The sequence below is a fragment of the Narcine bancroftii genome, chromosome 5 (assembly GCF_036971445.1).
Source record: "Narcine bancroftii isolate sNarBan1 chromosome 5, sNarBan1.hap1, whole genome shotgun sequence".
Classification (NCBI taxonomy): domain Eukaryota; kingdom Metazoa; phylum Chordata; class Chondrichthyes; order Torpediniformes; family Narcinidae; genus Narcine; species Narcine bancroftii.
Window position 1 is genome coordinate 171,354,502 of NC_091473.1, and position 12,470 is coordinate 171,366,971.

A 12,470-nucleotide genomic window follows, 5' to 3' on the forward strand; every position below is an offset into this window, starting at 1 on the left:
ATAACATTTTCAAGTGGGCATATAGCTTCTGTAGAATCTGAGGTTTTTTTTAAATATAACTTAAAAGACATTATCAAGCTATACAATAATAATTTTGCAAATCTGATGTTTGAAACAGCCATCACTGTTTTCTCATGCAGTTTGTCTCAAAGTATAATGTGTAAAGATTTGGAAACTTAGAGCTTGAATTTGTCAGCTTGATTTAAATTACACTAGAAGCCCACAAGTTTGCATTTAAGATATGGAAGAAAAACCTGTGTTTGAATGTAGTGACATTAAGTTTCTTTAAAATATTTTTTATTAATTTTAACAAAGAACGTACAGAAAAAGGTAAAATTCAATAAGATATGAATAGTTACACAAACTTAATAAGGCATTCTGTATAACAAAAACATACATGAATTGTAAATGCTGTCCATAATTCATATTCTAAATGAGGTGTACCTTTTATGGGGGGGAAGAAAAGCTTTAATAATTTTATATTTAAAAAAAAAAGGAAAAATCTCAAACTTCCTGCCTAACTGTGTTGCCAGATTCTATATATGATTAGTATTAAAAGAAAAATGAAGGTGTGTTTTTTAAAAAAAAAAAATAAAAAAAATAAAAATAAGGAATGTGGAAAAGCTACGAGTCAGATAATTTAATTACATTGAAGTGAAATTATAAACTAAGATAGTAAGTCATCAATGACCTCCATAACTTCTGGAATCTTGTATTTGAATAATTAATTGAGTAACGAATCTTTTCTATATTCAAAGAGGACATGATGTCTCGCCATCACTGATCATGAGTAGGTGGGGCAGCATCTTTCCATTTATGTAAAATGTCACATCTCGCCAAAAGTGAGACAAAAGAAATAAAAACCATCAGAGTAAATTAATCTCATTGACAATAGTCTGTTCCCAAGGTATAAACCATCTAAAGAAGAATCGTTCTCTCCTGTTGTACTGAAGAGGGCCATCAAACGATTCGGTGTTAAATCTCTATTAAACAATTTTGATAAAGTATGGAAAACCTCTCTCCAGTATTTTTGTAGACTAGGACAATTCCAGAACTTGTGAATTAATGACACTTCTTCGCTCTTATACCTGTCACCAGGGAATAAAAGTGAGACAATTTAGCTTGAGACAAAAGTGCTCGATGTACCTCTTTGAATTGTAATAAATAGCGGAGAGCACATAGCAAAGAACTATTAACCAACTTAAGAATTGTGTCCCAATTCACATCCAACATAGTCACATTTAAATCCTGTTCACAAGCATTTTAACAGTTTTAAACCTTTAAATATTTATCTTTAAATTTAGATAATATGTGCAGTATACCAAAATAAATACAAGATGGTTCTGCATTTGTTCTTTCTACAGGTGATGAACTGACTAAAGTTTTTTTTAAAATAAATCTACAACCAGCTGTAGAAATCAAACTCTTAATTTTCTTGGTGAAAGCATATTTTAAAGTAGAATAAAATGTTGTATTCTAAAATATTGTCCAAATGTGCTGGTATTTATTGTGCCCAGCACAAACTTTACCCCTACTGAATAATTGAGTGTGGAAATATTTTCCAGATATGGTATAAAAGATCTTTTAAATCATGCATTCTTTGCGGAGGACACTGGGGTAAGGGTTGAACTTGCTGAAGAAGATGATGGAACAAAAAATTCAATTGCAATGAGACTCTGGGTTGATGATCCCAAGAAACTGAAAGGAAAACCGAAGGACAATGGTGCAATTGAATTCAGCTTTGACTTAACTAAAGAAAATCCGGAGGATGTTGCACAAGAAATGGTAAGTCTCATTATTGCAAGTCTCATTATTGCTGTTTTAGAAATGGTTAAAAAAAATTACAGTGCCCTGCATAATGTTTGGGACAAAGAAATTTCTTTCCTATTTTTGCCCCTGTGCTCCACACTTGTAAATTTATAATCAAACGTGATTAAAATGCACATTCCAGATTTTATTCAAGGGTATTTGTGTACATTTTGGTTTGACCATCTAGAAATTATAGCACTTTTCATACATTGCCTCCTCATTTCCAGGCACCATATGTGTGTGTATTATATCATGTTTAGTGCTTTGTTGCATGTCCCTTGTATGCAATGACTACTTGAAGTCTGTGATTCACTGACATCGGCAGGTGCTGAGTATCTTATTTGGTGATGTTCTGCCAGGGCTTTACTGCAGCCATTTTCAGCTCCTGCTTGTTTCAGGAGCTTTTACCCTTATACTTGTTCTCTTCAGCGCATGGAAGGCATGCTCAATTGGATTTGGATCGTGTGACTAACTGGCCTGTTCAATAATTTTCCCATTTTTTTATCTTTGGAAAAACTCCTTTGTTGTTTCAGCAATGTGCCTTGGTGAAGGATGAAGCTTCGTCCAAAGAATTTGGACGCATTGGCTCAAACTTGAGCAGATAAGATATTGTTGCACACCTCGGAATTCATTTTGCTACTGCCATCAACTCTGATACAAGTTAATCTTTTGTCCACAAGACCTTCTCCAGAATTCTGCAGGCTCTTATAAATACCTCTTGACAAACTGTAACCTGGCCATCCTGTTTCTGTGACGAACTAATGGTTTGCATAGTGCAATGTATCCTGTATTTTTGTTCATGAAGTTTTCTGCAGACAGTAGTCATTGATGCATCCACACCTGCCTTCTGCAGAGTATATCTGATCTGTCGGACAGATGTTTGGGGATTTTTCTTCATTATAATGAGAATTCTTGTCATCAGCAGTGGAGTTTTCCTTGGAAGACCAGTCCCTTAGTGATTACTGAGCTGACCTATGTGCTCTTCCTTCTTAATGATGTTCCAAACTATTGATTTTGGTGATCCTACTGTTTTATTTGCGTTTTTCAGCCTCATTGACAATAGTCAATGCCTTCTAGGCATTCTTATTTGACTTGCATTGGCACATCTCTGGTCCTCGTGTTGAAAAATAACAATGAGATTCCAAAGGTGATCAAAAGCTTAGAAGCAAGCCTTCCTCTCTTATACCTGCACCAATTAAGCAATTAAACCTGTGAAGCCAAATGTGGGGAATGATGTACAAAAAGTGTTGTAATATACACATGGTCAAATCAAAATGATAGAAATAACCTTGAATGTGCAATTTAATCACGTCAATTGTTTGATTACAAATTTAAAACTGGAGCACGAGAAAATTGAGGGTAAAAATGTCTTTATCCCAAATGTTATGAAGGGCACTGTATAGTTTGAATGATGGCCAAGAGCATCGATTGACATTCCAATGTATTTTGCAGTGTTTGGATCACTTGGGGATGTTTCTGTTGTTTTGCAGGTAATTATTACAAATTAATACATTCCACCTCTTGCTCCACTGTAACATGCATTGGGTAAGAAGTATATGCTAGTCTTGATTGAGAGGCTGAAGGTTTGTCTTGTATTTCAGTGAAAGGTGGTGAAGGTAAGAATTCTGGGTGAATGGTCTGGGCCAACAATATCAAACCAAATAATTTCCGTATCATTATTTAACTTTTTTATTTCCCACTATCTTTTCTATTTTTTTGCCAAAATTTTCATGATAGAAATTTGTTTTTCAACTTTGCCAGGCTTACACTGATGGTTCATTTTGTATAAAATTCTCTGATTATCCTTGGTAAAATTGTAAGACTAAATTATTCATTGGGTCACTTGTCAAGGGAAGTTTTTAATCTTTCAGTTCAATGTGCATTTGATGAGAAGTATGAAATAGTTTTTAAAACATGTGCAATGAGCTGCTTAAATGTCATAACTGCACAATTGTCCTCATCTTCTCATTTATTGTTGACTTGTTCTTCACAAGCTGAAAAACTATCAAATTGAGATCACATTTCTCTCAAGAACCATAAATTAATCTCATTGACAATAGTCTGTTTCCAAGGTATAAATCAATGTACGTCGTGCTCCTAGTACTTAGCAAAAATTTATTTTATTAACTCATCCTCCAGACTGCATTAGCCACTTTGATTTGCTGAGTCAATAAGAATTTGACATCAAATTATATTTCGCTGAGTAGTAGGGACCTACACTTTTAGGCTGGAGGACATGGAATAGGACAGTAGCTGTCGGAAGAAAGAAAACAAGGTTGGGTCTTGGCAGTCGAAAATGAGTGACCCAGAGGAGGAAGTCTGTAATCAGCAGAAATGTCTCTTTGCTGGAATAGTTCCTCTTGCTTGCTCTATGCCTCTTTACGCTGATGTTGAGTTCCCTGACATTTGAGGAAACAATTTTACCTTGTACTTTAAATTTCTATCATCTTTCTAGGCATTCTTAAAATATTACCAGTATTATTTTGATTAAAAAAAGCTCTCAATTCCATCTTCCCTTGCATCTTTCACCCTTGTGGTCAAATGTATCATTTTTTTTATGTGCAGCTATTTGATAGAAACCTCTTAAATGCTTAATGAGAAGTATCTGCCAGAACTCAAACATGGATGTTGACTTTCTACTATGGATCGAAAAGAGTGGATAGTTTCCTATTTCTGTCATACTTGAGGTTGGGATTCTCAATTTAGTGTGAACAGCAGGAGCCACAGATGGTGCATACTTATGAAAAACATGTAATACTCTTCCATTCTCAGATTCCTGTTGCTTTGTTGTTTGTATTAGTTGAGGGGCCTGCCACTTCATTATTTTTGATGACATGATAACTGCATTGAGAGATGTAAAATGCAATGTACAGAAAAATGGGATACATTTAAAGTAAGGGGAAAAATATTGGAAAAAAAAAATTGTTTGCTTGCTTTCTAATACTGATGAACAGTCTTCCACCTGAAACACTAACTCTCCCTCTTTTACCAATGAATCCTGACCATGAGTACCTTGGCCTTTTCTGTTTTTATTTCATATTATGAGCATCTTAATTTTTTTCACACTTTTCCTGGAGAAAAGTATATTCAGTTAGATGCTTTTAATTAGTGCAAACAATGAAGAGTCTCTTTATAGAATTTATAAAATCGATGAATTTGGAAAAAGAAAGATACATTTACAGGGTGCATAGCATATTCTTCTTTTAATCTGTTCTTTATGGGTTTGGTAAAAGATCATTTTCAGTGCAGAATGAATTTTGGATTGAAAGGGTGAACCTGTGACGCCATAACTGTTCAGCGATGCGCTGATGTTGAGAATGCATGGGAAGGCATTCTGCCTAATTTTGAGATATCTCTTTGCATTTGCAAAAAGGAAAGGAAACATTTATTGACAGTGAATCATCATTCCTTTCAGTTCAAGATGGCTTTAGTTGTTTACAACAGCCTTTTAATATTCTCAATATGATGGGGGGGGGGGGGAAATCATATGCTGAGATGCATTTAAGGTGAGAATGAAATTTTAATTTCGGATGTCGAGGCAGCGCAGATCTTCTGTTTCTTCTGGTATGCACTTGGATTAATCTGTTGTAGCACTAAAATAAATATGTGGAAAATGAGGCACGTGGGAGAGGAAAGAGGCTTTGGTTATTTATATTTTGTATGCGGAGAAACCTCAATGTTGGATGCTAAAGTCCTACAAATATGTTCATCAGACTTTTGCCCACTTTTCCAATATCTTTTGATATCTTCTCCAATTTTGAGGACAAAGTTTTAGTTGAAATGTTGAGAAAGTTGAGCAAAACTCTGCAGCTGAGGCAATCCCAAACCAGGGTCTTGACCCAAATTTATGACCATTTGTTTCCTTCGACAGATGCTGCTTGGCATGCCGTTCCGCCAGCAACTTGCTTTTTGCTTGAAATCAACTGTAACCTTGATCTTTATTAATAATTTAATATTGTCCAACAAACTTTGAATGGGGAAGGATGGATGATTTTTGTACATTATGACATTTAATACAATCCTGGCATTTTTACAGATTGATTCTGGGTTTTTTCAAGAGTGTGATTCTAAAACTGTTGCCAAGTCAATACGAGACAGAGTAGCCTTAATTAAGTGGAGGAGAGAAAGGAGTCAGCAAGTGAACGAAGCTAATGCACAAAGAACGGAGAACTGCAATACACAGAAGAAATGTATTCACCAAGTTATTGACACCTCCCAGCAAGTTCAACCAATCCCCTCAGAAGTGGAAGACCCTGAAGCAGATCAACATATGTCGCCAAGTCTGCTGACCAGCATTACATCTATGATGTGTGAGCAATTTTTTTTAAAAATTTGATCATATGAAGTGAATTTTCTTATTAAAGATTAGTTTGATTTATTTCAACCACAAAGTTAAGTGTTTCTGCCACTGCTTGTTTTGAGCCACCATAACTTCCTATTTTTTTCCCCTTCCCTGCAAGTACTTATATCAACCCCTGCAGCTTTCTTTCCCCCCCCCCACCCCCCACCACCAAGATCATCATTTGGAAATGCAGTGGAGCAGGGGAGCATGTTGTGAACACACTTTAATGTTTTGGTGCAGAATTAAATGCTATTTATATTGCTTCATTTATGTTTTTACAAATATTACATATAAACAGATACATTAATTATTGTGTATTTTAAAGCTGACAGCACTTGTGACAGTGGGCAAGGATCAACATTATATTCTGACTCCCAAGGCAGCCAACAGAGTGTAATTTACTCATCTGTTCATGAGCCAATGCCCTCTACCATACAACAGATCTACAGTCCACCTCAGAGTGAAATTCAAGCACCCTGCATGAGCTCACAGTCACTGGCACACTACCAGCATACTTCTACGGTATGTTTTAGCATTCTCTTGCATGCCACTTTTGCTTTTTTTGTGTGAAAAGTAAATGTCTGCGTTGTCAAAACAAATGCTTTCCATCTGCTGTGAGAGCTTATGGGAAGTTCCATGCCCAGAAGAACAATAATGGATACAAATTTTATGACAAACATTATCTCTTATTTTGTAAATTTGCTCACTTCAAATGGAGAGACTCAATTATAATCTGAACTGCAATGCACAAATGTCATCAAATATGGAGGTAGTAAACCTAATGTTTAATGTATGAAGGCCTCAATAATATTGTTCATGGGACTGTTTCAAGATTTTAGATGTGTATTTTGAGCAATTTTGATATTTTTGTTGTAGCTTTGAGCTGTAATGTATGGAATGAAAGTGCGAAGGAATTTTAAAAACATCTATTCTTTGTTACCTGAATTTGGGCATTTTACCTTCAAATATTCTTGCTCCGCAAGGCCACCTGAAACCTTTTAATTTCTAATTGTTTTTTGTGTTTATAGAATTGCAAAGTTGCAGAATTAACTTGCCATTTCATTTTTGAAAAGCTAGAGAGAAGCTTAAAATGGATTATTGGATCCCTATATTTTCATATCGACTTTTTTTATTTTTGTGACTTTGTAAGTAAGCAGTAACTAACTTGTGAAAAAGCAATGTAGTCTGTTTGAATGAAAAAAAGGTGAGATTGGTTAGCTTTGAGAAACAACACAAAGCAAAGTACTGCTAAATTTGGAGATCTGAATTAAAAACCAACATTTGAAATGCACAGTCCAGAGAGAAGCCTGATATTCCACATCAGTGACCTTTCATTTTACCAAAAATGTTCCAGAAATTCTGATTTTATTTACAGAAATGTGAATATCTTGTCCATCATCAGCCAATATGCAATTGTAAAGATCTATTTTAAGTGTATGAACAAAAGGAATCGGTATAACTAAAATTATTTTTTCAGATCATGGAGCAGTTTGGTATGAACTCTCCTGTATTCTCCAATAATGGGTTATTTTCATTAGTCATGGTGCAAGGTGAAACAACTCATCTTGCTATGATAAATAATGCAAAATTAGAAGTTAAACTACATTCAGCTATTCAAGTAGTTTAAGTACAATTGCTAGAAGCCTGGAGAACAAAGTTCAGCTTTTTTTTAAAAAAAGATTCTGCAGTATGACATAGTAAATATATCCATAGAAACAAAGTCCAAGGTATTTTAGTTTAATTTTATTTTATTTTAATTTTAAAATTTAGACATACAGCACAGTAACAGGCCCTTTCGGTCCAGTAATCCGTGCCACCCAATTGACCTACAACTCCCAGTATGTTTTGAAGGATGGGAGAAAACCGGAACCCCCAGAGGAGCACCCACGCGGACATGGGGAACATATAGACTCCTTATAGACAGCACAAGATTTGCGCTAACTTCTACGCTAACTTATCTTCAGAAACATAATTTGGATGACATCAAATTTAGTTCTTGGCTCTCAAATATTTGTAGTTAAAATGATAAACATTATAAATTAGGAGTGGAAATTAAAATAGGAACAGTGATTGAGCCTAGCATTTCTGTGATGTGGGTGGCATCTGTGATAAATGAAGACTGAGTAAGAATATTGAAATAATAAATAGCAGTTGTTGACGAAGATGGTGGGGTGCTTCTTTGGAGTATGATCAGGCAAACGTTGGTTGAACCATAAGAGACGTTGATTTTGGTCAGAGGTAGTTTTTGACACCAAGAGAAGGAGAGCCAGAAGGGATTATGTTAGGAACTTCAGAGTTGCAACCTAACGAGATGAAGCCATATTAGGCAGCAGAGATATGGCATCTAAGGAGTAGCACCTTGTTGGTACATGAATCCGGGAGAGATTACAGAATTCTTGAGGCCCTGGAGGTGCTTGATGAGGATGGTAGTTCCAGGTAACAGTTTTGGCAAAATTAAATTCTCATGAGATGGGGCTGTTTTTGAGAAAAACTTCAAAGGTGTTAAAATAACCCATTGCCTTTTGTTAAATTTTGTTAAAAACCGAGCCAAATATTTTTTATTTCCCTCGCAATGTTTGTCACTAAGAATACACTGTAGGTCCTTATTCCAAGTATTGCAACAGGTCTACCGCAAATGCCATCTCACTGGCTCTACACCAAGCCCTGGTACACCTGGACAGCAAAGATGCATTCATTAGGATGCTCTTCATTGACTACAGTTTGGCAATTTACACCATCAGCAATTGATCAGCAAACTCCAAGACCTGGGACTAACACCCCACAGTGTAATTGGATCGTGGATTTCCTCACCTCCAAACCACAATCAGTGAAGATTGTTAAGAACTTCTCCACAACAATACTGGAGCACCACAGGACTGCGTTCTTAGCCCCTTGCTCCACTCACTTTACAGCTATGACTCTGTAACTCAGTATGTCTATATTACCATCTACAAATTTGATGGCATTACCACAATAGTGGGTTGAATAAAGAAAGGTGATCAGTCAGCATACAGCAGGGAGATTGAAAACTTGGCTGAATGGTGCACCACAACAAACTTGCAGTCATTGTCTCCAAAACCAAGGAAATGATTGTTGACTTCAAGATGGAAAAACCAGAGTTGTATGATGCAGAGATCATTGGGAGATCAGAGATGGAGAGGGTGAGCAAATTTAAGATCTTGGGAGTCACAATCTTGAAGGATCATTCCTGACCCAATACTGTGAAGAAAGCACATCAGCACCTCTACTTTCTCAGGGGTTGCAGAGGTTTGGTATGACACCAGAAACCCTAGCAAATTTCTACAGATGTGTGGTGGAAAGTGCTGACTGGTTGCATCACGGTCTGGTATAGGGACACCAATAACCCTGAGCATAAAGCCCTCCAAAATATAGCAGACACAGCTCAGGACATCACAGGTGACAGGAATGCTTCCGTCAGAGAGTAGGAACCATCATCAAGGATCCACTCCATCCAGCAGATGCTCTGTTCTCGCTGCTGCCATCAGGAAAGGCTCGCACCACCAGTTTCAGGAACAGCTGCTACACTTCCACCATCAGACTCTACAGTGACACACTCATTTAAGGACTTTTAGTTGTACACTTGATCTGTTTACAGTTCTTTACATGAGTAGTTTGTGTACAGTTTTTTTTTGCAATACCAATAAGGGGTAATTCTGCCTTGCCCACAGGAAAAAGAATCTCAGGGTTGTATGTGATGTCATGTGTGTACTCTGAGAATAAATCTGAAATAAGTTGGTTGTTGATAGCAATAACTCAGTATGGGCAAAATGTCAAATACATGTGATCTGTAGTTCATCAGTAATAAAACTGCATAAAAACCTTTGTTTCGAATGTAAAATGCTCTTTTAAATGTTTCTATTTTAGGTGAACTATTTAATTGTTATCTTAGTATGTTTCCATTAAGTCTGAATGTGCGACTTAAAGTTTTTTATTGAAATATTTTTCATCCAGATTTTGTCCTCAGTGGGGTGAGGGTGGGGTGGGGGGGGGGGGGGGGAGAAAGTTAATTTTATAGAGTTGAATTCTGTGTTTTAAAGCGTTTTTAAATTTTAGAGGATTCAACTATACATTGAGATTTAAATTTTAGATGTGGACAAGAAGTTGGTACTTTTTTGCATTCAATTTGGCGGTTTTCCATAATTAGACCTTTTTGGCTTGAAATTGGTAATTTATTAGAACGAATAACTGGAGTAAAATTCCCACAGGTTCCAATGCTATTTTTACTGGAGGGATACGAGAGGGATTAAAACTGAATATGTATCAAGTAAAATTTGTAAAAATTGCTTTGGTAATAGCTAGAAAATGTATTACTATAGCTTGGAAGTCTGATATTGGTTTGGGAATGGATAGATGGCATGCAGAAGTACGGAGTTGAATTCCTCCAGAAAGTTATTTATAATTTAAGAGATAAATATCATACATTTTGGAAAATGTGGAACCCATGTTTAAAAACTGTTGGCATTAAAACTTAAATATAGGTCTCTATAAATATTTATGTATCTAAGGTATTGTAAAGTGAAGTACTCCTGTTGTGGGTTTCTCGTTGCTGTTCTTTTTCTTTTTGTCAGTTTGTAGGGGTGGGGGGATTAATAGGAGGTTTTTCTTTATTTTGTTTTTCTTAACTTTTTTTCCTTTTTTTAAATAAAATACCATGTATTTGGATTACGTTTGAAATATTGTAATATGTTTGCTAAGTGGTTTTTAAAAATTTAAAGTTTTAAAAAATTTCAGAGGATTGGCAATGAGAAAAAGCTGATGAAGTTGTAACCCATGAAAAGAATATTGTTATTGAGCTTCAAGGTGCTGATTTTTTTTTTCTGTTTTATTTCATACATGTCCACTTTTGAGGCATAGTGCGAAAAATGTAGATACTGAGTGGATAAAATTCAATTTTGTGAATGTAAAGGAAAATTATTTCAGATGCCACCATAGGTGATCAATTGGCATGTACTTTTAAATTTTATCTCCTGCATTCCCAGATTTTTTCTGGCTTAAAACAATCCTTTGAATTGTTGGCCAAGTCAGAACCAAACAGAAAAATTGAGTGGATAGAAATAAGCTGTCCTGAAAATGCCTAATTTTTGAAAATTCCTTTATTGTCATGTAATAAAAAGTGTAATATTACATGGGATTTGCTTTAGTTGGCATTTTAGGAAATGTTGGAAGGTTCTCCTACAGTCAGAGAAAGAGAAGCAAAAGATAATCCCCTCAGAGTCAATGAGTGTCCATGGATTCAACTCCAGTGAAATGAAAAACAGGCACACAGAGTCCAGACCAAACCATCCACAGCTCAAGCTCCAGAACTGAACCTCTGACATGATCAGGAGACCTACAGTGCCCTCAGCACCCTCTCGCGTCCTGGTTCCAATACCTGGTACCTCTTTAGCCAGTCTCCAGCAGTCCACAGCCTGGTGTGAATCCAAGTCACCAGCAGCCTGCATGGTTTCCTTGCCTTGAGTTGGCAACATCCTGCTGTCTGTTTGTTCTTCAGCCACAGAACCCCTCTCTGGTCTGCCGCCAGGGTGAGTCCTCCACTTCCCTGGAATCTGCAACTCCTCATGGCTGCTGCCAATCATGGGCCAGACCCTGTAGACATGGGATTTTCAATTAAAAACTACTGTCTGCTCCATTAACCGGCCATGTAAAGCCTTCACAGAGATGACGGCAGTCAGACTGAGTGGTTGGACCCTGTGGGAGTGCTGTATTTCCGCTCCCCACTCTCCCTGGTCCACACCAGCAGCAGCGCTGCTGTTACATCTGCTCCAACAGTGCTGCCATTTGTAAAGATTCGATTCCCACAAAAACTTGAACCATAAATGTATAATAACTTTAATGCTGTAATGTCTTTTTCAGTTTAAAAGGACTCTTCACCATTTTCACTTGGTTTCAGAACATCACATGACAAATTATCAAACACTTCGGCAGTTCTTAAAAGCAGAAAATGTCATTGATTTTTTTGCTTCTATTTAAATTTAGCCCAACTCCATGATGCATGTTCCCTCTGTGGCTTTGCCTTCCCAATCCCACCAATTTGGGGCTCAGCAATATTACCAGCAACCAGCAGCACTTGCTCCAATGCAGATAGCACCATCTCAACAGGTAATCATTAGTTTGCTTTCTTACTAATTTGTCATTAGATGAAGATTCATTTTCCTGATGGACTCCATTGTTGTTGTTATTTTGAAAACTATTTTATGTTAACAAATATAATATGAGGGTAGGTGAGATTGGAATGAGGCGTCATGTTAAGGGTTAGGGGGCAAAAGTTTAGAAGTAACATGAGACGGAGCTTCTTCAC

At 36.5% G+C, this 12,470-nt stretch overlaps 1 protein-coding gene across 7 annotated transcripts in view; it reads left to right on the forward strand.

The window, feature by feature from the left end:
* wnk2 (WNK lysine deficient protein kinase 2) overlaps positions 1-12,470 on the forward strand; it is a 189,606-nt gene that overhangs the window by 108,461 nt on the left and 68,675 nt on the right. For all 7 annotated transcript variants that reach the window (XM_069939761.1, XM_069939760.1, XM_069939757.1 and 4 more), the window contains 4 exons: positions 1,566-1,785; positions 5,846-6,119; positions 6,477-6,673; positions 12,149-12,271. In XM_069939761.1, coding sequence (XP_069795862.1) covers positions 1,566-1,785; positions 5,846-6,119; positions 6,477-6,673; positions 12,149-12,271 — 814 coding nt within the window. The remainder of the gene's footprint in view (positions 1-1,565; positions 1,786-5,845; positions 6,120-6,476; positions 6,674-12,148; positions 12,272-12,470) is intronic.